The sequence below is a fragment of the Apis mellifera genome, linkage group LG1 (assembly GCF_003254395.2).
Source record: "Apis mellifera strain DH4 linkage group LG1, Amel_HAv3.1, whole genome shotgun sequence".
In the NCBI taxonomy this organism is placed as follows: domain Eukaryota; kingdom Metazoa; phylum Arthropoda; class Insecta; order Hymenoptera; family Apidae; genus Apis; species Apis mellifera.
The window spans coordinates 18,592,889-18,616,005 of NC_037638.1; the positions used below are offsets into that span (position 1 = coordinate 18,592,889).

The following is a 23,117-nucleotide window of genomic DNA, read 5'->3' on the forward strand; positions in this document are numbered from 1 at the left end:
ATATTTTACAATTATTTATTTTCCGATTAAAATAATTTTTTTTTTTAAATTACTTGAAATCCGCTTCCTCCACATGTTTGGGAACACTTTGACCAATCTGTCGTTATCCACTCGAAAACTAGATCTTCCGTAGTATCTAGATTTTATTTATTTGAGAAGACACAATATAATATTGCATTATTTTATCATATTAAAGAAATAAATTTTATTTACCTAGGACACTAAGAGATGGAATCGTAGAATCGGTGGTAACATTTGGTTCAATAAAAGCTATAGTCGTGGTATCCAAAGATTTATTAGTTTTTTGTATTTCTTCATTATTCACATCTTCGGACGAATTGTTACGATCTTCTTGATTTCGCGACAAATTCTTTATATTTTTTTCAATTTTTACGGGTTCTCGATCTTCCATTCGCGCCAAATCGATCAAATCATCTTCCAAATCTCTGGTCGTCGTTTCTCGAGTAATACTATCTTTATCCGTGTCATTTTCAACATGAACTTTTCGTTTCTTCATTTCTTCCTCAAAAATATATCCATATTCTTCCGTTCTATTTAAAACTTTCATTTCCTCGTCATCAATATCCGGTTTTTTCGAAATTATATCCGTTTCTTTAAGCGAAATCGTAGAAGAAGCGTGTCCGCTTTCAAAAATACTATCATAATTTTTTCGATCAGATTGATTTTTATCGTGAGATTCTTCGAATTTCTCTACATTATGTTTGATATTTGAATCTGGAACATAATACATCTCCAAACCAATATTCTCCGAACTGGTTGCCAGATTTATAGATTCTTTATTTTGATTTTTAGGCGTGGAACTCCAATGATTTTTAACGTCTGTTTTATCGTGCCATTGTCTTTTGACATTTTTCAAAGATTCTTCAACATAATCTACATCAGATTTCGCAGGCGTGACTAAACGATCTTTAATCACAACAGGAGTGATTTTCACCGGATCGTTGTGTTGCAATCCAAATATGGATTCGTCTAAATCATATGGATCGACGTCGATGAATATTCTTTCTTCATCCGGTCCAAAAGTTTCGTCAGGAATCGCGGTGTTTCTATATAACGTGTCCAAATTATCTTTCATATTTTTGTATCTCAAATCGGAATTTTTGTCGGGCATTGTACGTTTTGTCGCAAAGTTTGTCGCTTCTTTCTTTGCATCATCGATGTATGTCACTGGGGCTGTCCTGTGAGATCTTCCCGCAGAACTGTCACTTTGGAATGGCCAATATTCCTATTGGAAAATTTATCACAAATTATATAACTATATATATATGTAAATAGATGTATTTTAAAAAATAAAAGTATGAATGATCAGATTGGAAATATTAATCTTATTTTTTTACATTTATCTACGTCATCTCACCTTTAATGTTGATATAAAATAAGTTAAGTGCGGTATAAGAGTAGAGGCACTTGATCTCGAGGGTGCAGTCGATTCCACGGATTCGTGGTACCCTGGCTGATATTTTAGACGAAAAAACAACCACCACCACATAAAGTTAATCCACACACAGAAAGCATGAAGAAAAAATCGAGATAAAGAGTCAAGAATCGAGAGATCATGCGGTTATTTATAAATTGAAATGAGATTTAAACGAGATTAAATTATAAATTGAGGTTGGAAATTAGATTTAAGTAAATTTCTATTTATATATATATTTTATATATTTATATATTTTATATTATTTTTTATATTTATATTTTTTATATATTTTATATATATAATATTTTTTAATGCTTTTACCTGATTCAACGATGTTACAACGTGTTCTTTGTGCATCATCGTAGAATCCGGCGGCGTTGGGCTAGTTTTCTGTTTTTTCTGATGTGGCTTTCTCGTAGGATTACTAGGGACTGCTCGTTCATGACTTAAATCTTCGCTGTCGATGGGAACAAAACGGTTTCCGTACGCGGCTATTAGAAAATCAACTTAAATTACACAAAACCTTTAGAATGCATGTATAGAATGAAATCAAGAATTCAAGAATCGAGTCATTAAATATAAATAATTCTTACCTGCTGGATCAGTGTAGAGACTTTCGCCTGAATTAGCAGGCGCCGAGTCCAAATTTGCATTTCGTTGTCGATGGACGGAATTGCTTAATCGTAAATACTCCTCGCTACTTATCTGTTCCTTTGAACGAAATTTCACTATCAATTGTGTCTCCGCATGAGAATTTCCGGCTGTAAATATACAAACATACAAACGTGACGTTATCCATTACATTCTAAATTTCATCAATATATCTATTTTACCTATACACGCGTAAACACCAGCATCCGAGGATGTTATGTCGTTTATCTTTAACGCCCCCTTCCTGCTAATTTTATATTTCCTCGATTTCCTTAATTCTTTATTATCTTTGGTCCACGTGATCTGTGCTCTGAAAATATTTCCATTTTACTCGACACGTTTCTACTAAAACCATGTGTTAAATTGGACACGTACTTGTCAAATTTCCTCACGGGGCAACGAATTTTTATAGAGGACGTGCCTTGAAAAATCTTCGCAATACCGCCGATCTTTAAATCTACCTTCGCGTTCATGTCTGTCTGGTTATATGTTGTATTTTGACTGGTAATTATGGGCAGGGAACCTGCATCCATATCGTGACATGCTCTGGTGTTGCAAGGCTTCTCCGAGGCTGGCTTTTGAGACGGGCATTCGTTATCCTTTCGATTTTGTTTACGCCCCTGAGCCATTATTTGTTCGCAACTCACTTTTCGTTTCTTCACACCTCCTCCACAAGTTTTCGAGCACTGAAACAACGATCATTGTCGATTATTTTTATTCTTATTCCCATTAATATTAAATTAAATTGTATAATTACAAATTATCAGCCGTTTTTATAACGTTTAAATTTTTGAAAAATTGAATTTTAATCGAATTAATTATCGAAAAATCAGAATTAATTGGAGGATAATAATAATCGCGCGAATTCGAGACTCGATCATAGATGATTTAATTTACTGAACAGAGGTAAAGTACCTTGCCCCATTTGCCGGTATTCCATTTAACCGGACAATCCCATACATTACAGTATTGTCTGTCCGCTGGCTGTGGCTGCGGGCACATATGGTTTGGCACTGGAACCATCTTACCTGTGCCGCGTATCACCTCGTGTATGCACGTAACATCACGCGTCTGTATGCCGATTCCGCATGGACTCATGCACGGTGAAAATTCACTAAAATTCCATCTGCGAGGAAAAATCGGTCGGCTAATTGCAAATGGAACAATACTCGTTATTAAACTAATGCTGTTTAACTAAATATATTAGGATTCTAGAGAAGATCTAGAATCTAAAAAAGATATTTTTATATTTTATTTTTATCCTCTTCTTATAATTAAAATTTGTGTACAGCATTAGTTTAGCAAGTGATATTTTAATTAAAGAAACATTTTTTCTCCGATTTCTTTTTTTCCATTTGTTCTTGGATATATTACCTAGGTGGACAAGGATGGTCGTTGCAAACTCTTATCCTAACTTCCGGTTTCGTTTCAGCGGAACAAAGAAAAGGCATGACGGTCTTTCCGGTGTCGTCTCGCACGCAATTGACTATCAGCTCCTGAGAACCTGTGGAATATCGCCGAATGAAATCAGTGTAAAAATCAATAGAATTGATCGCGAGAACATTTCTGCATTCCCGTATTAAATACGAGTCGACGAGAATCGTATAACTTTAATCCATCGGTTCGATGCGATTCAATCGGCTAACTCGTCGCCGAGCACCGTTAATTGTACAATCGCGTCGCATTATCCCGGCTAATTAAACGCTCTATGCGGAACGAACCTAGATTCGTTCCGTTAATCCTTGCTGATCTGATCCCCGATAATTCCCTGACTTACGTTTGCGGCTGATTAGAGTCAGTTGAATATAGTATTTACAGAACGGAAGACAGATAATTCGATTAAAAGGATTTTCCAAGCTACGAGAAAATCGTATCGACCCGTCGTTAACAAGGATATTTAATTACCTACTATCACTGTCCCCCTCCCCTCTCTATTAACGAATATCATAATTTCCAACGTGTTTCTTCGCGGATCGAACAATCAAGAAACCCCGTTCCCCCGTTTCCTTCGAAGTTTCTCGTTTCCCCTGTGAATTTTCATTCCATTTCCATCCCAATTAAATTTCAAGCTCTTCCCAAAACTTGTCCCAGTTTTACTTTAACGCGATTCACAAAATTCCCCCTTCCCAACTTCCGTTTTAGCGTTTACACGCGTTTAATTTTCATCGTTGCGGAACAAGTTATGGAATGGTATATATTCCCTTACCTCCGAGACAAGTCGCGCTGCAAGGCGTGTAACCAGCTTCCTTCCACGAGTATGTGGTCTGCACGTCGCTTCCCGGAGCGACCTTAATCCCACCATCGTAACCACTCCCGCTCGAACCGCTCGAGGATGATCTGTAAGTGTCAGCCAGGCTTGGCTCCGCGTATCCACTGTCGTCGACAGTGTCGATCCCGTAGCTGAGACTGTTTTCAATCACATTGCACGGCGCCATCACGCATTTCTCCTTCTCGATCGGTTTCGGCCCCGAGCACTGTCGATCCGGCAGATCGGCGATCGTTCGACTGAACTCGAGGTATATCTTGCAACGGACTTCGCGATGCCTGATCCCTTCGCCGCACGTGACGCTGCACGATGACCATTCCTCCGCGATGAACCTGGAGGGTCGTTCGTATGATGATTCGGATCGGACGAAACTCCACCCGAAACGGTCCTTTCTTTTCGGAGTCCGTTCGAGCTTTTCGGAACGAAGCTCGTCATTTCGTTTCAATTTGATCTTAGCCTCTGATCTTATTTATTTCGAATGTAAAATCAAGCGTAAGAATTTTTTTTATCGTAAAATTTCGTAACATTTTTCGATCAAAGAGAGAATCGAGATTTTCTTTTTTTTAAAAAAGGAATATTTTTCGACGTCTGATTTTTAATAATCAAAAAGGCAAACTTCCATAGAATCTCGAATACAAAAGTGCACGCATCTTTGTACACGCGTTCCAATATTTTCCATCTTTTCGTTCTTTATCTTCCCAATACGAATGCTCACGGCGCAGAATTTATCGATTCTTCGACTATTCGTGGTTCATGGAGCGAATCGTACGACTGTCCTGCCATCGATTAAATCGGATAAATAACCGCCGGTTATTTCGGGATTATGTTTGAAACCGCGCGCGTTTCATTCTATTTCCATTCCTGCACTCTTCTATTCAACGCGATTCAATCGCACAGCCCATTCAAATTTATCCACGAGTATCTATTTTCATCCATCAATCAATGACTTCTTGCTGACAACGTTTTCAATTTGCTTTCGTGTAACGACGAGCTTTGATCTGTTTCGATTACACGCATTCCCGATTCGATCGCCGCTCAAATAGATCTCGTATGTATAAACGGCCCATCATGGAAAACGTAGAATAATTTCGTAGCACAATTTCGTGGAATGCTAGCTATCTAATTTCTCTTTTTCTCTCTTTTTCTTTTTCTCTCTCTCTCTCTCTCTCTCGGAAATGGCGTTTATTCGGCGAGCCGGAAAATGTTTTTATTTAATCTCGTCGGAAAGTAACCAAGCGGCGTGTACCATTATCCGACGAGAGGCCGCGATTCTCTTTCTCGAAATGGAATCTGGTTGAAACCCGTGTAAAATACGTCTGACGAGACGCATAGCCAGACAAAGAAAGATACAGAGAGGAAGGGGACAGTTCTACGCTCTAAATTATGCATGCTAAGTCTACAACGGTACACGCAGTGGTACAACACAATCTAAAGCAAAAAAAAAAAAAAGAAAAAAACGGGTATATATAACATTCTTAAAGGAGTAAAAGAAACGAACCTGTGATCAGTCTACTTATAATATTATCGTCGTAAGTTTATTGCTAATGCTTGTTCTACTGGCATTCGCGTTATGCGCTAATCAAATCACAACAAAACTCGACAATCTCCACAAATGCATTAGAAGCAACAGCCAAGGAAAAAGCTAAGAAATGGGAAGATTTAAGAAGCTCCCGAAATTTCAAGCGAAGATATTTTTTTGAAATTGCGCGTCAGCGGAAAACAGGTCTATCGCGGATCGTTGTATCGTTATTTTACACGGATAAAGAAGAATTTCATGGAATAAGAGAGAGAAAAGAGAGAGAGAAGAGAGAAGAAAAGATCCAATTACACATGTATTACAGTTACAAGCGCGAGAGGCATTGTTTTTCCTGCTGCATTTATGCCGAAAAACGATTATTCTCGCTGACGCGCCTACGTAATGCTAAGATAGATAGATAGAGAGAAAGAAAACGGAAAATGCTAAAAAAACAAGAAGAAACTGATAATCTGGAGGGGAATTCATCTAACCTAAAGTTGATTAAGGGAAAGGGGTCGATAAACGAAATAAGATGGGAAAAGGAGCGTGGCAAAGCATCGTTCAAAAATCTTCAGGGTTGGTAATAGTTGGCAGAGGAGGGTGAGGACATCAAATGTTTCTAAAATTCGTTTAACCCTGATTTCGTTCAAGAAAAGGGGAAGCATCCTCGGATTTCGGCGATTCGACAGCTTTGCGGCGAGTTACAAAAGCGTGCGAAGAATCTAGAGAGAGAGAGAGAAAGAGAGAGAGCGAGAGAGAGAGAAAGAGAGAGACTATAGAATACGTGAGGAACGAGAAGAGGATATGTCGATAGTGGTAATGGTGGCGGTAGCGGTGGTGGTTAACGAGGAGGAGTAGAGAAACATTAAGCAGAGGGAAGAAAGATATGGAACATCGGTTTGCTTTGCTCTTTCTTGAAAGGAAGAAGCTCTTAGGATAGCGGAAGGCAAGGAATCGGAGGGCAAGAAGAACTTGGGAAAAAAATAAAGAAAGAGAAATGAAGAAGGACAGAGAGATCGAGAAAAAGAATGGGTGGACGTAAGTAAGAGGGAGATCGAAGGAATTAGAAGAAGAAAAAAAGAAAGGGAAGAAAGAGAGAGAGAGAAGAGAGAAAATAGAAGAGTTAAAGTGATAGAGAGTAGAAAGAGACACAGTAATGGGATACCTCAGATACAACCAGCCACAGGCAAAGTAGATCGTATATCTGTCGGGACAGACCAATTGACGTCAAGAAATGAATGCTTTTAAGAAGGAAGATTTTCTATCTAGCTTGTACGAGTTTTGTTATTTTGTTCAAAAGTTGGAGGGACAGCGCAACGAGAAGCTCTACGAGGCGATCTGTGTGTAACATTATAAATAATCCGGCTACGGACTCAATGCCCGGCTCAATGTATGCCATATCGATATATATTACCATATCGGTGTATATATATGTGTGTTCACGCGTTTGTGTGTTTATCAATTTTCAGAGAAGTTACTTACGTGGATTCCGAGGGTATCGGTTGGTCGATCAATTTTTCTGACACAGGTGGAGGTGGGTACGGTTGCATCAACGGCTGCGTCATTTCCTCGCCATCTGAAACGAAAGTTCACCGGTCGCAAAATATTTTTCGACGAACTCATCGGATGGTTATCGGACAAGTGGATCGCGTGCGCGTGATAAATCGAAAAAAAAAGGGTTTCCATGACGATGAAACCGTCCTGTATGACGGCGAGGAATGATGATGTGCCGGTGCATAGAAATGCAACTTATAAAACTTACATATCGGGCAGGGGATATTTGTTTTACACTCCTGCTCGGTGTGCGGTCGTTCAGCGAGATCGCAGTCTTTTGAAATCGACCCAATAGCGTCCCTGCATTCGATTGTCCTCGTCCTGATTCCGGTACCGCAAGTCTTGGAGCACTATCGATCACAATTGGCAAAAAATAAGTTTCACGACGAATATCAGTTTGCAGATTATTACGTAATAATAATAATGACCATGATTTATTTTCAACGATGACAAAAATATAACATAAGAATTGAAAATTAACGAAATTTAGGAACCCGAACGATCGTGGAAAACGGAGTATTTCGAAATTTGAAACGTTCGTGGAAATGACAACTTTCATTTTACACCCTGCTTCGTTTTCGACGACGAAGAAATATAATATAGAGATTGAAAATTAGCGAAATTTATGAATCCAGTCGATCGTGCAAGTGGAGCATTTCGAAACTGAAATGTTCATGGAAATGGCAACTTTCATTTTACACTCTGCTTCGTTTTCGACGTTTTATTTCGGGCAATGTGAACAGGTTTAGTTGGAACACGGTTTTCACGGTAAGAAGGGAATACGAAGCGAGATAATACCAAAGTAAGTGCAGGATAAAGTCCATAGAAATAGAGGAAAACGCAGAGAAAGGAAAGGCAGAGCGAAGGAACAATAAAGTTTCGTGACGCCACTGTGGAATCTAATTTCGTATACTAACTGGTATTTGCAAAGTTCCATTCTAACGTTCAAACAATTTAAAAGGTTCTCCTAGAGCGACTCGAATCCTCGAAGATCGTTATCGAGGCGAGGTCTGCCGCAAAACGTTAAGGAATAAAAAAAAAAAAAAAAAAAGAAAGGCGGATAAAGATATTTTTTAAAAATAAGTAAGACTTTTCGCGTCTACTTGCTGAATTGCAATTTTTCATCGCGATACATTTGCTTTTTATTCAATTTCATTTTTTTTTTTTTTTTTTTTTTTTTATTTCCATAAGTAAGCTTTTAAAGAGCGTATTAAGCGCGAAAGAAACGCCGGTGAAACATTTTTCAAGTTTCGAGAAGCGAATTTCTTGGTTCATTATCTGTTGAATGTGTGGGTTACATGTATACGCGACGTGACATGCAGAAATATCGAACGAATTTCCTCTCACCGTGTTGTAAATCCGGAAACAAAGAACAATGGCCCGACCTCTTTGCTTCCTGTCACGAAAGATATGAAGTAATTGCTTCCGTAGATCGTTTCTGACGTTAGAAACTTTACTTTTCGGTCTTTTGATTAAAAGAAATCCTCAGAAAACACGATGACATTGAGATAATACGATCAAGAATAATCGATTATCTTTTTATTTCGATTATTCTTCCAATTGGTCACATATCGTCAAGTTATATTTATAATAAGTTTATAATAAGTTTGAATCTTTGACATGTTAATCGTATTCGAAGAAAAAAAATTCGACAAGGAAAAGCGTGGAAAAGTTTGATCGAATCGAGACAAGATAACTGACTTCCTTATTGCGTCTCTCTTTTATCCGAAATTGATCAGATTTATTTGGAATCGTAGCCGAATCTACGAGTGGCGGGTACCATTTCCAGCGTGTTGGTTGTCGCTGAGAAAGAATCGAAAGGCAGAGTGTGCCGGTAGTAGTCTGAAACTTCTCTCAGCCAGAATAAAGTCTGTTGATCGGGAAAGTAAGAACTGGGAACGGTTTAAAAGCGCGAGTGAGATGGAGGGAAACGAGGAAAAAGTCCGGACACCGAAGCTATCGTTCAAGAGTCGAAGGTGGAAAGGTGACATGAACGAGAAAAGCGGAAATCCATTCGACTTAGCCACTCTGCTTTCTCCTTTGCCCCTATTGTTTGCCTCTAACCTTATACCTCGCATCTTATCCTTCCTCTATTTATTTCTCATTTTTTTTTTCTCTCTTTCCGCTATCCGCCTTTTTATCCATCCACTTCATCCATCGTTTGCTTTGTTTCATCCCCTCTCTGTTTTTCCATTTGCTTCACTTACACTTTAATTCCATCAAGCGATTCATCCTTTCGCAAAATCACTGTTTTCGCTTTCTTCTCTTTTTTCGTTCACTTTACTTTCGCCTCGCCTTCTTTTTTCCCCCTCATTTCCTTTCTCTGTTTTTCAACTTGCACCGAGTCTCATATATTTTCTTGCGTTCCCTTTTCTTTCATCCCTGCCCTTTCTTCTACCGAGAAGCATCGAGAAGGAGGTCCGATATCGTGGAAGTGCTTTAAGGAGCCCTGTGCTTTCAGTTCAATATTTGCATGGCTCCTCAGCTCACAAAAGAGAGAAATCTATCAATTCCTGTCTTCCGGTGGTGGCTCTTTCACCCTCTCTCCTTCCTCTCTCTCTCTCCCTCTTCCCTCTTCTCGCAGCCTCGGATGAAATCATTACCGTGCTGACGGGTATAAGAGGGCTGCCTTTATGTATCGTTGGCAAAAGGATACCAACGACGCCATCTCCTCGCCTCCTGGCAGCTTGCACCGTTTCCTTCATCAGCCATACCGAGACCATTGTATATCGATCAAACGTGAGATGAACCGTAAATCATGCTTGCACACATTTTTCCTTACACGTGACTAAAGATATTTTCGTATCTTTTTTTTATTTCCTCCCCTCTTCTTCTTTTCGCTATCATGTCTGACAAAAGCCCGATTTTCTTACTTTTTCTTTTTTTAAATCGATGAGAATACGTAGTCATCGAAGATGTCGAGTTCCGATCCGAATATTTTCTTCCTCGACTCGAGTTTATGAATTCGATTCTGATAACCGTTTTCACCGGTGAAAGATGGAGGCGTAGCTGTGGTAAATATCGTTCTAATACACCCGTTTTACGACTTCTTTATTCAGCTGCGAGCTCGTGTAGCGAGGAAGGCGATCGTTGTTCGTATCGATCGTGGAACGAAACGTCATAAATCATATGGACCCTTTGCTTCATATACCTACGTGACTAGATTCCTCGCGCCCCACGAGCACCCCTTATTGAGCGTAATAAACCACCCTGCCATCATTCAACGATTCCATCTCGAAGATCAATGTCCAAAATACTTTAACACCGCTCTCTCTCTCTCCTCGTCAAGCGTACATACGAACATTCGTATTTTTCATTTGCAAATTTCCCACACGTCTTCCGACGCGTTAAAATTTTCCATTCGACAAAACGTGCCTCTCCATTCGACACCCGATCTAACGGGCAAACAATTCCACATTCATCCCTGTGAACTGAATTAAATTAACAACGTCTCGAGAAACGTATACACTCCACCGAAGGAGAAAATAAACTGGGAAAGACACGGAGGCGAGCCGGTAATCTCCGGAACAGTGGAAGAGGAAACGAAATTTAGCTTTCAATTTGCACCCGGGAATTTTCCCTCCCTTTGTTTTTCCCATCCCCGTCCTTCTTCTTCCCTATCGAGGACGCGAATCTTGAAATATATTCCGTGCTGGGACTACGACGAATCGGAGCTTCGACCAACCAGCCATTATGAGTCCGCACGATTCTCGAAATACAGCCGCGCTTTTTACCGCGTATCGAAGGGGGATGTAACAGTAATAAATACGTATCTGAGATGCGCGAGTGCATTTAGCGATCCTCATGAATAAAGCATAACTTTGCCTTGCCGGATCCCGTCGGGAATACCGTTGATTTTTCCCACTTGGCGCGCACGAAAAGTTCGCTCCGCAAGGAAGGAGAGAGAGAGAGGAGCGAGAAGATGGACGGAGGAGAGAAAAACACGAGGTTCTCGTACAACTTGTCCTTTATTGTTGCGTCTCTTTGCACCTCTTATTGCAATTTTATTCCTCCTCGAGGTTGCTCCTCGACCGAGGAGGCGCGGGAATCGAGTCACTTTTCTGCCCAGGCCATTGCGTTCGGGAACGTTTGCTTCACCCTTGTTTCGCGCCTGGCAGCCTGAGATACGATGTTATAAAATTTTATCGTTCCCAGAACTTTCTTATACCAGTTTGTTTCTGAATATAAACGAAACCGTCTCCCCTGCGCTGTTATTTCGCCAAGTTACTTTAATTTCTTTCACCGAAACGGTGTTGCATCTATTCGCGTCTCCTCTCGTGTGATGCAATTCTCTTAAAAGGACGGCCGTGTTTTATAATTGCTATAATCGAAACTCTCGTATATAGTTGTACTCTTGACTCGTGCTAATTTCCTACGCACTTCTCCTCTCTCACAGATCGTTCTCCTCCGCGAGGATCGTGGCCAACTGCGGGAGAGATCGCGGAACGAAACCGGGTCCAAGTTTCACAATTATCGTACGCCCGTATATAACCGCGACAATGTACGAAAACTTTTCAATGCATCGAGTTGAAACAGAATAGGAATGAAATCCAAGAGGCTTGGGAAAGCGGGACTTAAATTTCCATAAACGCATGAAATCGGACGTCCTCGAAACCAAATGTCTGGAATGCTTCCAGCAGATATCGCGCTTTTCAGGGCGCACGGTTTGTCCGACCGAGGCAAGAAATGGTGGTGGTGGATAGAGTTGGAAATTGTAAAAGGGATGGGAGGAGAAGAGAGAGAGGAGAATCGGTCATCGAGTATCGTGCCAAAACGAGCCCTGAAATTCCCGTAGGCGCCACCAGCTCGTTCGAGCCTTCTACGATCTGCATTCTCTGTATCTGAATCGCATTTATTACGCGGAGAACGCATACGAGTCTCGGTGCTAACTGTCGACCCGAAAAGTCATGGACCCGTGGTTGCATGCTGCAAACTGCAACGCACTTGGCGGCGAGCCTCTTGATGCCGTGTCTCGAATCGATTCGCACTCGCGCCTCCACTTATACTCGTGTTCGTGCGACACGGTCCATGCACCTGTGTTGTCCACCACGAATGCAATCGGCAACGATGAATTCGTCGAGCAACGGAAGAGGCATTTTCCACGAGAATGCACCCTCTTACCCTCTTCTTCTTCGCGCGCCTTTCTCGCTTTCTTCCGCCTCTCCTCTTATCGCGCCACTATTTTTTTCCACCCCTCCGTTTGTCTTCTATTCGCTCCTGCCTTCTCTCGCCTTTCAACCCTTACGAAATGTCTCACTGTTAAACGTCCCGCAAAATCACTCGCGAATCTTCCCTTTCTTTTCTCATACGACGTGTTTCGTCTCTCGTAATTCATGCATTGTGCTCGGTTTTATTAAGACGACACGTCTCAGCAATGTGATACAGTTGGCAACATCGAATTATTCCTATCTACGATTCGAAAGTTTTATGTTTAACAAGTAGGATGTTTGTTTCATTCAACGCGATTTATCATCATTCTTTTCTTTCCTACTCCTCCAAATCCATCCGTTGTTCAAAAGAACTACGTATCTTTTTGCCCTTTTGACATCTTTTCACGAGGATTCTACGAGAGAGGCGTGTCTACTTGTTTTTTTTTCCCAACGATTTCGAAAAAGACGATACAAGAAATAGAGGAGGAAAGAATCGAAGAGAGCGAGGAACTAAAGTTATTTGAGGACTAAATCGTTCCGTTTGATGGCTGACGCGGCCTGGAACTTCTTCAAAGAGTCCCGAAAGAGCGCGAGGAGAGCATAGGCTGCGGAGAAAAGGGAGAGATGGCAAAAAGAAGGAATTTCGCGTGGATACATTTGGAAGAAGAGGAGGAGGACGAAGCGAGTGTAACCAGAATGCGCATTACCTTTCGAAAAGGGGAGGTTTGAACACACCTTGACGAATATCGCCTGATTCCATTTTAACGCATTTAGCAAACATGTCGCCTTTTTCGCGAGTTATTGGTGGATCCACGGTAGCGTGGTTATTCCTTCAGTTTCGCGTGAAAATCCGATTTCGACGAATTTCTGGCGCGCGACAAGCCAGACGAGGAAAGTTCTTTGGATTTACTCGCGACGCTTTGCCGAGGCGTTAATGTCGTTAGGCGAAAGAGGGAAGAGAAAGAGAGAAAGAGAGAGAGAGAGGAGGATAGGGGTGGGTAAAAATGTTTGAGCAAATTAAGTGGTTTCCGACCACAGAAGAGCGGGACCGGATATAAAATTACTGGCGGGAAGGAAACTGTTTCGTGGCTCGTTTCACCGTTTGGCGAACCGAGAAGGGAAGGGAGAGAAAGTTCTAAAGGACTTTGAACGATGGTCCCCTCGACCCGCTAATTTTGTTGTGCCTTTTTTCCCTTCTTTTTCTTCTCCTTCTTGCTTTTGCTGTCGACGATGTTTTCGGTTCGAGAGTTACTCCTTTTTAACGGACATTCGCCAAGTTTGCAACTTTCGAGTTTATTGAATATGAAATGACGGAGAATTTCGAATGTATATCGACGATAAATCGAACGAGTCTAATTTGATTAAATTTTCTTTGACGTTATTAAATGTTTCTACGTAATTAATTACTATCGATCACGTAATATAATTCATCGTTTTAAATTTTTACCACGGCGTTACGAGGCAAAGATAGAAGTATTCTTCGTATAAAAGAAAGCACAAGGAGGAGTTTTATTCTTTCCTTTCTTCGTTTTATATATATATATATAGAAATCATTCGACTGACATCGTTCAAAACTTTGCCCTGATCAAAGAGAAGAAACGTAAAATTGCATTCCCGTGGCTGCTTGGGCCAACGTTAACCCGCAACGAAACGCGATAACAAAACATCTGGCTCGCACAAAGCAAATTGTAGAACGAGTTTCATTTCCCTTTGCAACAATCAGCCCGACCTGTTTACTGTTCCCGGAGGAAATCGGATTTCCTGATACGAATAGACAGATATAACTAGATAGAGAAAGGTTACACGTTCGTCTGCCTCATCCACGAAGCCCGTTAACGTCCTTTTAAGAGACAAAAGGTCCGTCTAACTCGCGTAACGACGTTAATCCCGCCGGATAGAAATTATTCCCTTGCGCTTATTCGATGGGAAATTGTGCTCTCTTATCGCATGACTTGAAATCTTCCCATTTGTGAAAAAACCGTTCGATCCTCGAATATAACGGAATAAAAATAAATACGTTTGTAATGGCGAAAAAAGAAAAGAGAAAGAAAAAAAAGGAAAGGGATCGTTCGCAACGCGCGTGAAAGAAACGAGTTGATAATTCCATCGATTTGGAGACTATTCGACACGATAATAAATATCTGGTCTGGCTCAACCCTCTGCAGGGGGTCGAAAGGCCGTCACACTAGGCGGCGAATAAATACTCCTTTCCCTTCTCGCGGGGCCCTAAATTCCAACGCGAGGCGAATGACTCCACTGATCTGTCTGCACGCTTAACGCCCCTCCTACTCGTTTCGCACGTTCGCACGCGATAGAGTGAGCAGTTTCTCAGCTATACCTGAGATTGTTTTGTACTCACCTCGCTCCATTTATTGGTCTCCCACATGGGACACGAGATGGGGTTGCAAGTTTCTTGGTTATGAGGCTTGCGCGAGTTGCTGCACTTGTGGTCGGGTAACTGGAACGATAAAGATTTAAAGTTTCTTATTTCTAAAAAAAAAAAAAAAAAGAAAAAGAAAACGAAACAGATTTATTATTTTTCGAGTTCATCGACTCGACTCGATATTCCTTTTTCACGGATCATGATGCTTTACACGTATTATATTTTCTTATCGCGTACGTGACATCTTCTATTACCGGGGAAAATATCATCTACTCGGTGGCTGCGAGGAACTGTACAGGGGGATCAGCGTAGGAGAAGATGCAAATCCTCGCAATGCACGATACATCGTGTCTAACCATACGTATTTCTAGCGGTACGTGTGTTCCCAGCCGCTCTCTGCGTCGAGTCTCGGATGAGAGGATTTTACGGTGGTTGACAGAGAACCGCGAGCGGCCCTTGCAGTTTAAACGAACCGAATTGGGTTAGGGTTCGTCGGGTTCGTCGCCAGGCCGACGAAGGTAGGAATGGACGGGCGGAAACATGGATGGATAGACACACGTATCTCTGTGACAATTCTAGCAGCCATTCTGCAGCCATCGTGAGCGCGTCGTAAAGCCTCAAAGACGAAGAAGAAATTATTAACCTATTTATGCCTTCGTGTAATTCCTTTCCCTTGGGATTTATATTAGAGAATTTCGAGAGTTCGATCTGGCGAATTACGGCCCGTAAAAATAAAAGATTCGATACGGCGGAATGAAATTCCGGAGATAAAGTGGGTCGAATTTTCGATTACGTTATCGTTATCACGGCTCGCTTCGATCCTATCCTCGAAAGGGTTATATATTCTTTCTAACCATAAATCCCGTGGACCCGACGTTGAAATTTCGCGAGAAACCGAATAGATTTTCTCGTCGTCGTCGCGTGGCCACGCGAATACGATGAAAATAAAATCTCGATCGATTCTTGCGGCGCCAGACAGGGAGGGAAGCTGTATATCGTTGTTGTTTTAGAGCAAAAGAAAAAAACGGGGACGGATAAAATCCCGGCCAAAATCCCGGAATTTAATACAAAGGAAATATTTAAATTATCCGTATTTCGGCTTTTATTTACCTTCGTAGTCTCATTGCCGTTCTCCTCCGTACAGAAAATAGTTCTGGTCCTCGATCCACCCCCGCAGCTAGCGCTGCACATGCTCCACTCGCCGGCTACCCATCTATATAAATATAAAAAGAATCAATTGAAATGCTGGTTTAACTGGAACTGAGGAATATAGGTCTGTTACATAACGTCCCGCGTTCATAACCTTCATCGTTATTTCCTCTTTTGACGAACGTTAGAAGAATATTTGTGAACGAATGTTTTTCAAATTTCTTTTTTTTTTTAACAAACGATCCGAATTACACGATTTTCGCGTGCATTCGATATGAAAAAGCTCGAATTAAAAATGGAAACTTTTTCCTATCCTCAGATTGCGGCTCAGTTGGAAGTCATCTTCGATACCGCTGGGATTTTCCACGTTGGAAAAAACTCGCGTACAAATTCTAGATGAGAGTACATTGATCGAAGATCGATACCTACAATGTTGTTAATTGTGTTTCTTACGCGTGGAAAAATTTTCTGATTGGAAGTATTCAATACACGAAAACTTGGAATTGATAAAATAAAATGTACAAAACACATATTCTAAATATTTTCTCATATCGTTCGATTTGATCAGAATCACGAAGAAAATAAATTGAAGAAATACTAGTTGATGGAATGCGAATAAAAATACATTAATCGCCGTAGACTCTTTCAATTTCCCTGTATCGCGTGTTCGCAAGGTGAAAATGTTCAAGGGTGGCCAGACGAATTCATCGATCGCCACTAACACGAAAGTTTTGCTCGATACTCGCCGACTTGCTCTCGTTTCTGTATAAAACAGCGTGTAAATACACGTCGATACCGTTCACCTACTTTCTTTTTCCTTTTTTCTTTTCTGTTATTCGAGTATATAAAAAACCATTACGCGACGTTAAAAAAAGCAAACGCTCGATAATAAATAATTCTATCATCCATGATTCTTCTAATTCAGATTACCATTCCCATCGATTGTTTGGTCGAAACTCAATATACGTAATACATATATGCGTTTTCCCTCCTACGGCGTAGAATCATCAACCACATGTTCAATTACTCTCTCTCTCTCTCAGTGTGCGCGGATTATATAGGCAATCTCTGTACGCAAACCTGATCGATCGATGTTAGTAGCTGGATCGTGAGATTAATCGTCAAATGTTCCGGAAAACGCTTAATGGAATTTAATTGGGCCTGTATCCCTAGCGCGACATAGAATAATAGCCGCTGAAGTATTCAGTGGCTTAATACACAGTTGCGGGTAGGCAGCGGTTTAGAAATCCCCGGTTCTCGTGGGGGATGGTCGAAACGTCGACCGCTTGCACCGGGCCAGGCCGAACCGAATTAAACTAAATTCTCGGCCCGGCCAATTAGCACCAATTTAACGTTGACGAGACCCGCTACATCCTTGATTTATATAATCCTTTGCACCTGCAACCCTTTGCAACCGACCCCTTTTCCCGTGGTTATGCACTCCTCGTTTCGATTTTTCCTCGAATTCGCGCCACCGTGCTCCTTCGTTTCGTAACGCAAATATTTCCGATTAACGAAGAGCGACATTCGATAAATTATTCATGATCCAATTACGACGATTGTAACCTTATTTCGAGAACGATTTTATCGAGTTCCTCTTTTCGGTTTGTAAAATTTAACACGGAAGACGTTCGATAGAATACTAAGATAACCACCAAGTATTTTAAATTTTTATTCGAGCTCGAACTGATTTTAAATTTTATATGTTTTGTTTTGATTTGTTTTCTTTTTTTTTAAAGAAAAATTGTTCTTCTATCTAGAAATTAAGGAAATTGTTGTCACACGAAAATGTGGCGCGAATCAATCGCGTGATTCGCCTCTTGTTGGAAATTAAACGATAGTCGGAGTAATCTGAGACACTCGAGATTCTGCAGCGTTAACCGTGGTATTCTTGGTTACGTGCATCAAGAGGCGAAGTTTAGCTTGCATATAATAACGTTAAACAGCGAGCCGGGAACAACGAAGAGAACTTGGTGGAATTTTCATAATTCAAGCTTGTGAACGTTGTTTGCTATTTGCCTTTGTGTATCGGGCGAAAATGAAAACGAAACTGCTAATTCTAAATCCGCAAAACAAAAAATTGTGAAACATTAGGGAAAGCATTCGTTTTGTGATGCTCCGCCACGCACGACTGAAAGTAAAAAGCATCCTTTTTATTTCTTCCAACCCCTGAGACGAGTTGGTTGAAATGCGCGAGTGCGAATTCACGGTTGAAACGAGAAATATTGTGGCGTCAGAAACGAAAAAATTCGTTTCCATTTATAGAATGACAAGATATTTCTCTTCAAGCATCGAGCTTTAGTTGATTTTGTTGCACTTTGTTCTTGAAATTTCGACGAAAACGAGAGAAGTATTTTAGTAATACTTCTTACTTAAATGAAATGAATCTCTCATCAAAAATTCTTCAATTCTTCATTGTAGAATTAGAATTATATGGAAAAATCTATCCTATCTTTCTGAATATTGTGTAAATAAATGTAAAATTTATCTAAGAATATAAACTGAATACAGGTAAATTTCAGAATCTTCAACTTTAATTTAATAAATACAACTGTATTTCCAAAAATAAATATATTTACTATCAAATTCACTTCAAAACTTGATTAAAATTAAAACGTTACAATTCCGAGGATAATAACTTTCAGTCAACGAACGAAAGATCATTAGAAGCATCGAATCTTACTCTTTAAAATGGTTTTTAAATTATTCCGATACGACTTCTGGTTCCCGAGATATCTTCGTATAAAGAAAAGAGTAATTTTTAATGGTTCACCATCTCTGTTTTTATTCGGGTTTCTCGCTCGCAGTTCGCCTCACTGACCTGTCTTAAACTCGAAACAAATACCAGACGTGATTCCTAGAAGAACGTAGTACGCGTTTCCAGGAAAGAAATGTAGGTCAGTGAGTCGCGCGTATCCATTCATAATTTTTGCGCTGTTTTAAATGTTATCGAGTTCTTATATCTCGCTAACCGATTGAGATATCGGAATAAAACAAAACCTGAATTCAATGTTACAGTTCCCTTCACGTTAAGAATGGATTTTGATGAAAAAATTTATAATTTCTTATGTTTTTTCTACACATAAAGCAAAATTAATTTATTATTTCGAGTGATTGTAAATGGAGATTTAATTACTTAGTTTTAAGCTTTTACATCATAATTTCGATCTCAAAGCAAAAAGATATATTGTACAACGCGCTTTACGTGTTACGTTTTATATATCTATTAAGAATGATTCGTAGCGATTTTTTTTATCCAAATTTCGTGGCCTACGTAGTGTCTGCCTGTCTGGAAAACGATTCTCATCGGAGCAAGCTTTAAAGCGTCGCTTCTTATCCCCCTTTTCCTTTACCCAGACAAAAGAACAGGCCGCAGTATCGTTCCAAGAATTAAGATTATGTCTTCGAAAAAATATCCCCGAGACGTTCTCCCTCCTTTTTCTCGTTATCCCGTCCGATCGTTACGCTTTATCGCGAACAATTTCAACCCTCTTGAACGATCATGTTATGAATCACACAAATAAATACGTCTTCTCGTTTATACATACCGAATTTGCAAATTGAAACTGTTCTCCTGTTCCAATAAATAGTTGAAATTTATTTTAAAGAAGAATGTAACAACTTTAATTAACAATTTTTTCCATACAACAGATAGAATAATATAATCCAAATATTTCTGAATTAAGAAATATTCCTTCTTAAAGGAAATAATTTTTACATTCGTTTCTCAAGTTTCATATATTTTTGAGATTCTAAATTTTCTGAATTACGAGGATAGCGAGGCAAGAACAAGGCACACATTCTCGCGAACATGGAAACCGTAGGAAATAAACCGACTCTTATTTCTTCTTTACACGGGTCGTACACGTTGACGACGAGAACACGGGGCAACAAGGATCATCGAGCGGACAATCGGAGGATTGTCTTCACAACCGTGGAGAAAAGATTCGCATAAAATTCGAACAATTCGTTTAAATAACTTTTTCAGGGACGCGGAATCCTCGAGGAATCGTCCGATTGGTTGGTAGATTTTACGACCGGTAGATCGTTTCGCGGAGTTACTCTTACGATTTAGATCGCGATCTCTGTAGGAAGAAGCGCGCTTTACGTCGACACGAGCCGTTTGCTTGTAAGAAAAACACCCATATCGCTGGACGAATTGTTTGCCCGACAGTTGGAGAGAATTCTCGTTCCTCCGGGCTGTTCGTTCACGATTTTTCGACCGTGACACGTGAATCGACGTTAGCTAAAAGAATGGAGCGAGAAAAAGAAAAAAAAAGAAAATGAAAAATGCACATGACGGGAAATGAATTCTAAGATGATGAAGAGAAAGAGCATGTTATCCTGATGTTATTTTTTTCTGATTACTTTTTTATAATAGTTAATGAAAGGAATGTCTAAGGACGAAAGATAAAAATAAGAAAAATTACTTCTTTCTCTTTAACTTTGTAGATCGTCAAAAAGAAGATTAAAAAAATTGTCTCTTTCTAAAAATAAAATAAAAAGAAAAGGAATCTCTCGATGTACCAACAAAAATTCATAAGACTGCATTTCACGTATTCAATAATATATTAACTGTAACATAACACGTTTAATTATTTCAATAAGAAATATAATTTTACTTAGATCGGTATCGATAGCACGAAGTAAGAAAATTTCGTTTCGATATTCAAAAAACGATTCTAGCCAAAGTGGATTCGGGATAGGGATAACGGATAGAAATAGAGAGTGTCTCTCGGGTGGAGGCTTGTTTTTCCAAGTCTGTTTCAGAAAAGAGGCCCGTCGGGCTTTTGCTCTTTCCCACTCGACTAATGGCCGTTCAGTCCGTTTGAAAGCTTCGGTCCATCGTTTCCAAGTCCCGATATTGCAAGCCTACATCGGCCATCGTATCCATTCCTACGCATGCACACGTACACGCCATCCACCGACACGGATTGTCTAACAATAATCGGGATCGGTTGCTTGCTTTGTCCGCGGCCGCGGCGGGGAAATTGGCGAGAGACGGAAGATTGGCCGGCGTTAATCTCCCAAAAGTGGGAGTGTTTCCGATTTCACGAATGGAGCACGTGGAGAACGCGAGCAGCTACGTGTTCCCGGAGTCAAACATTCCGAGATTCGTAAAATCGAAACGCTCGATCTCGAGGCTGCGCGATTAGAAAAGCTTTAATGAAGTTCCCCGCCACTGGTTCGAATTCACCGCGACATCTTAATTGAATGTTGGACGTTTGGATTACGAGTATATACATTCCGATAAATGAGATAGTCTGGCTCGATATGTTGCATTTTCAACATGGAATAATCCAAGAAATGGAGATTAGCGAAGAAAATAATAGATACATTTGTGAGAGCTTATTATATGCAAATTGGAGATTTAATAGAGTGTAGATAAAAAATTCGTATCTAACATTAATACCATAATAAAAGCAACATTGATACCATATATTAAGAAAGTAACCATAAAAGATTGAATCATCAGCGTTTCAAATCGTGGCCATCGAAAGGCATCGATCTCTCGAATGAAAATATATTGAATCGATTCTTTTTCTCAACGATGACCGTGGAAGAGAAATGAATAGAAATCCAGACATCCGGAGGATCAACCCTCGGATGGAACTACTTTTTTGTAACGAACGTGATCCACGACGCGCGTAAAAATCGGCGAACAATTTGTCAAAACGGAGAGTTCCTCGTGTTCGTTCGTAGAAGAAAAAATAACGTAGCTTCGATACGAAAATCCACGATCTAACGTTCTTTGACGCGTGCACGCAGGCCAGACGTCAGGAGAGTACTCACTTTGCGGTGCAGGGGTGCGTGTTGCACGGCATCAGGGTCTTCTCTGGCCTGTTGTCGGGATCGCAATAGCTGTCGTCTACCACGCTCTCGTCTGGGCCGATAGCCTTGCACACAGCCATAGCAATCTTGAAGCCTGAGAAAGAAGAATCGTATATTTTACCTCGTGATCGGAAACAGATAAGCGAGGCTTGAAAGATAAAAATAAAATCTTTCTTCGAGTGGATCGCGATCTTATTCAATTTGTGATAATATTTTAACAATGTTATTTTAGGAAATAAAGTAAAAATTGATTATCGATCGAATCTGACATAGTAATATTTGAGGAACTGTTTGCCGATGAATGACAGATTATTGTTATTCGCGTTTCAATCTAAAATGTAGAGCAAAATGTCATTTAAGTGACGTTTTTTCAATAAAGTTTTATCGTTCGTGAAACTTTTTATTTCCATCCCTGGTGGACAGGCGAAAAGATGTGTTTATAAAAATGTATGACCGTTAAATTCAGGACAATAGAGAGCATGAAATACTCTCTATTGGACGATGAATCTCCATTTCGGAAATGTACTCGAATCCTCTCTAAATCTTTATAACATTTTCTACTTTACAAAATCGTACCCTTAATTTCGAACATTCGTTTCAAATTGTTTCAATTTTAATCGCAAAAAAAAAGAAAAAAGAAAAGATAAAATTTTTCGATCGATTACACTCTCTCGTCTGAAAAACGAACGGGAAACGAAAATTTTCGAGCGTTTTCTCAAGGAGGAAAGCAATCTCGACGGAAAAACGTAGCAAAACGATGATAAGTGGGGAAACGAAGCGGTTTAAGTAGCCGCTTATTAATTTCGGGAAAAGGGTAAGCGTTTAACGATTCGCGGGGCTCGCTAAAGTTCATTAGAATTCATTGCTCCCAGGTTCGATGTAAATGGACTAGCCGGCGGTGAACTAATTGTAAGTGCTTCAACCGAATGAACTTCGTAACCAACCACTCACCTCCCCCGCATGATTTCGAGCAGGCGGATATCGATTCCAAACTCCACGAGTATCGCGACTGGCAGCTCGATCCGTTTCCTCCGCACACTCCGCAGGGATCCGTGTTCTTGTTGCTGCCCACTCGCAGGTCGCACCCGACTTTCTGAAACAGAAATCACCCAGGCTTGATTAATATTACGTTCACCCAAAAGCCCTCTCTTTTCACCCGCTAGGCGTTTGTCTTTAT

General features: G+C 40.3%; 1 protein-coding gene across 9 annotated transcripts in view; it reads right to left on the reverse strand.

Moving 5' to 3' along the window:
- LOC410696 (protein madd-4) overlaps positions 1 to 23,117 on the reverse strand; it is a 186,238-nt gene that overhangs the window by 1,381 nt on the left and 161,740 nt on the right. For 6 of the 9 annotated variants that reach the window (XM_026440578.1, XM_026440597.1, XM_026440575.1 and 3 more), the window contains 16 exons: positions 22,892 to 23,033; positions 21,902 to 22,034; positions 16,070 to 16,172; positions 14,936 to 15,034; positions 7,634 to 7,775; positions 7,354 to 7,447; positions 4,296 to 4,687; positions 3,464 to 3,593; positions 3,005 to 3,215; positions 2,465 to 2,775; positions 2,272 to 2,399; positions 2,032 to 2,199; positions 1,760 to 1,944; positions 1,379 to 1,474; positions 214 to 1,246; positions 54 to 136 (listed from right to left, as the gene is read on the reverse strand). In XM_026440578.1, coding sequence (XP_026296363.1) covers positions 54 to 136; positions 214 to 1,246; positions 1,379 to 1,474; positions 1,760 to 1,944; positions 2,032 to 2,199; positions 2,272 to 2,399; positions 2,465 to 2,775; positions 3,005 to 3,215; positions 3,464 to 3,593; positions 4,296 to 4,687; positions 7,354 to 7,447; positions 7,634 to 7,775; positions 14,936 to 15,034; positions 16,070 to 16,172; positions 21,902 to 22,034; positions 22,892 to 23,033 — 3,450 coding nt within the window. The remainder of the gene's footprint in view (positions 1 to 53; positions 137 to 213; positions 1,247 to 1,378; positions 1,475 to 1,759; positions 1,945 to 2,031; positions 2,200 to 2,271; positions 2,400 to 2,464; positions 2,776 to 3,004; positions 3,216 to 3,463; positions 3,594 to 4,295; positions 4,688 to 7,353; positions 7,448 to 7,633; positions 7,776 to 14,935; positions 15,035 to 16,069; positions 16,173 to 21,901; positions 22,035 to 22,891; positions 23,034 to 23,117) is intronic. The other 3 variants (XM_006571108.3, XM_026440580.1, XM_026440582.1) reach the window with 3 other exon arrangements.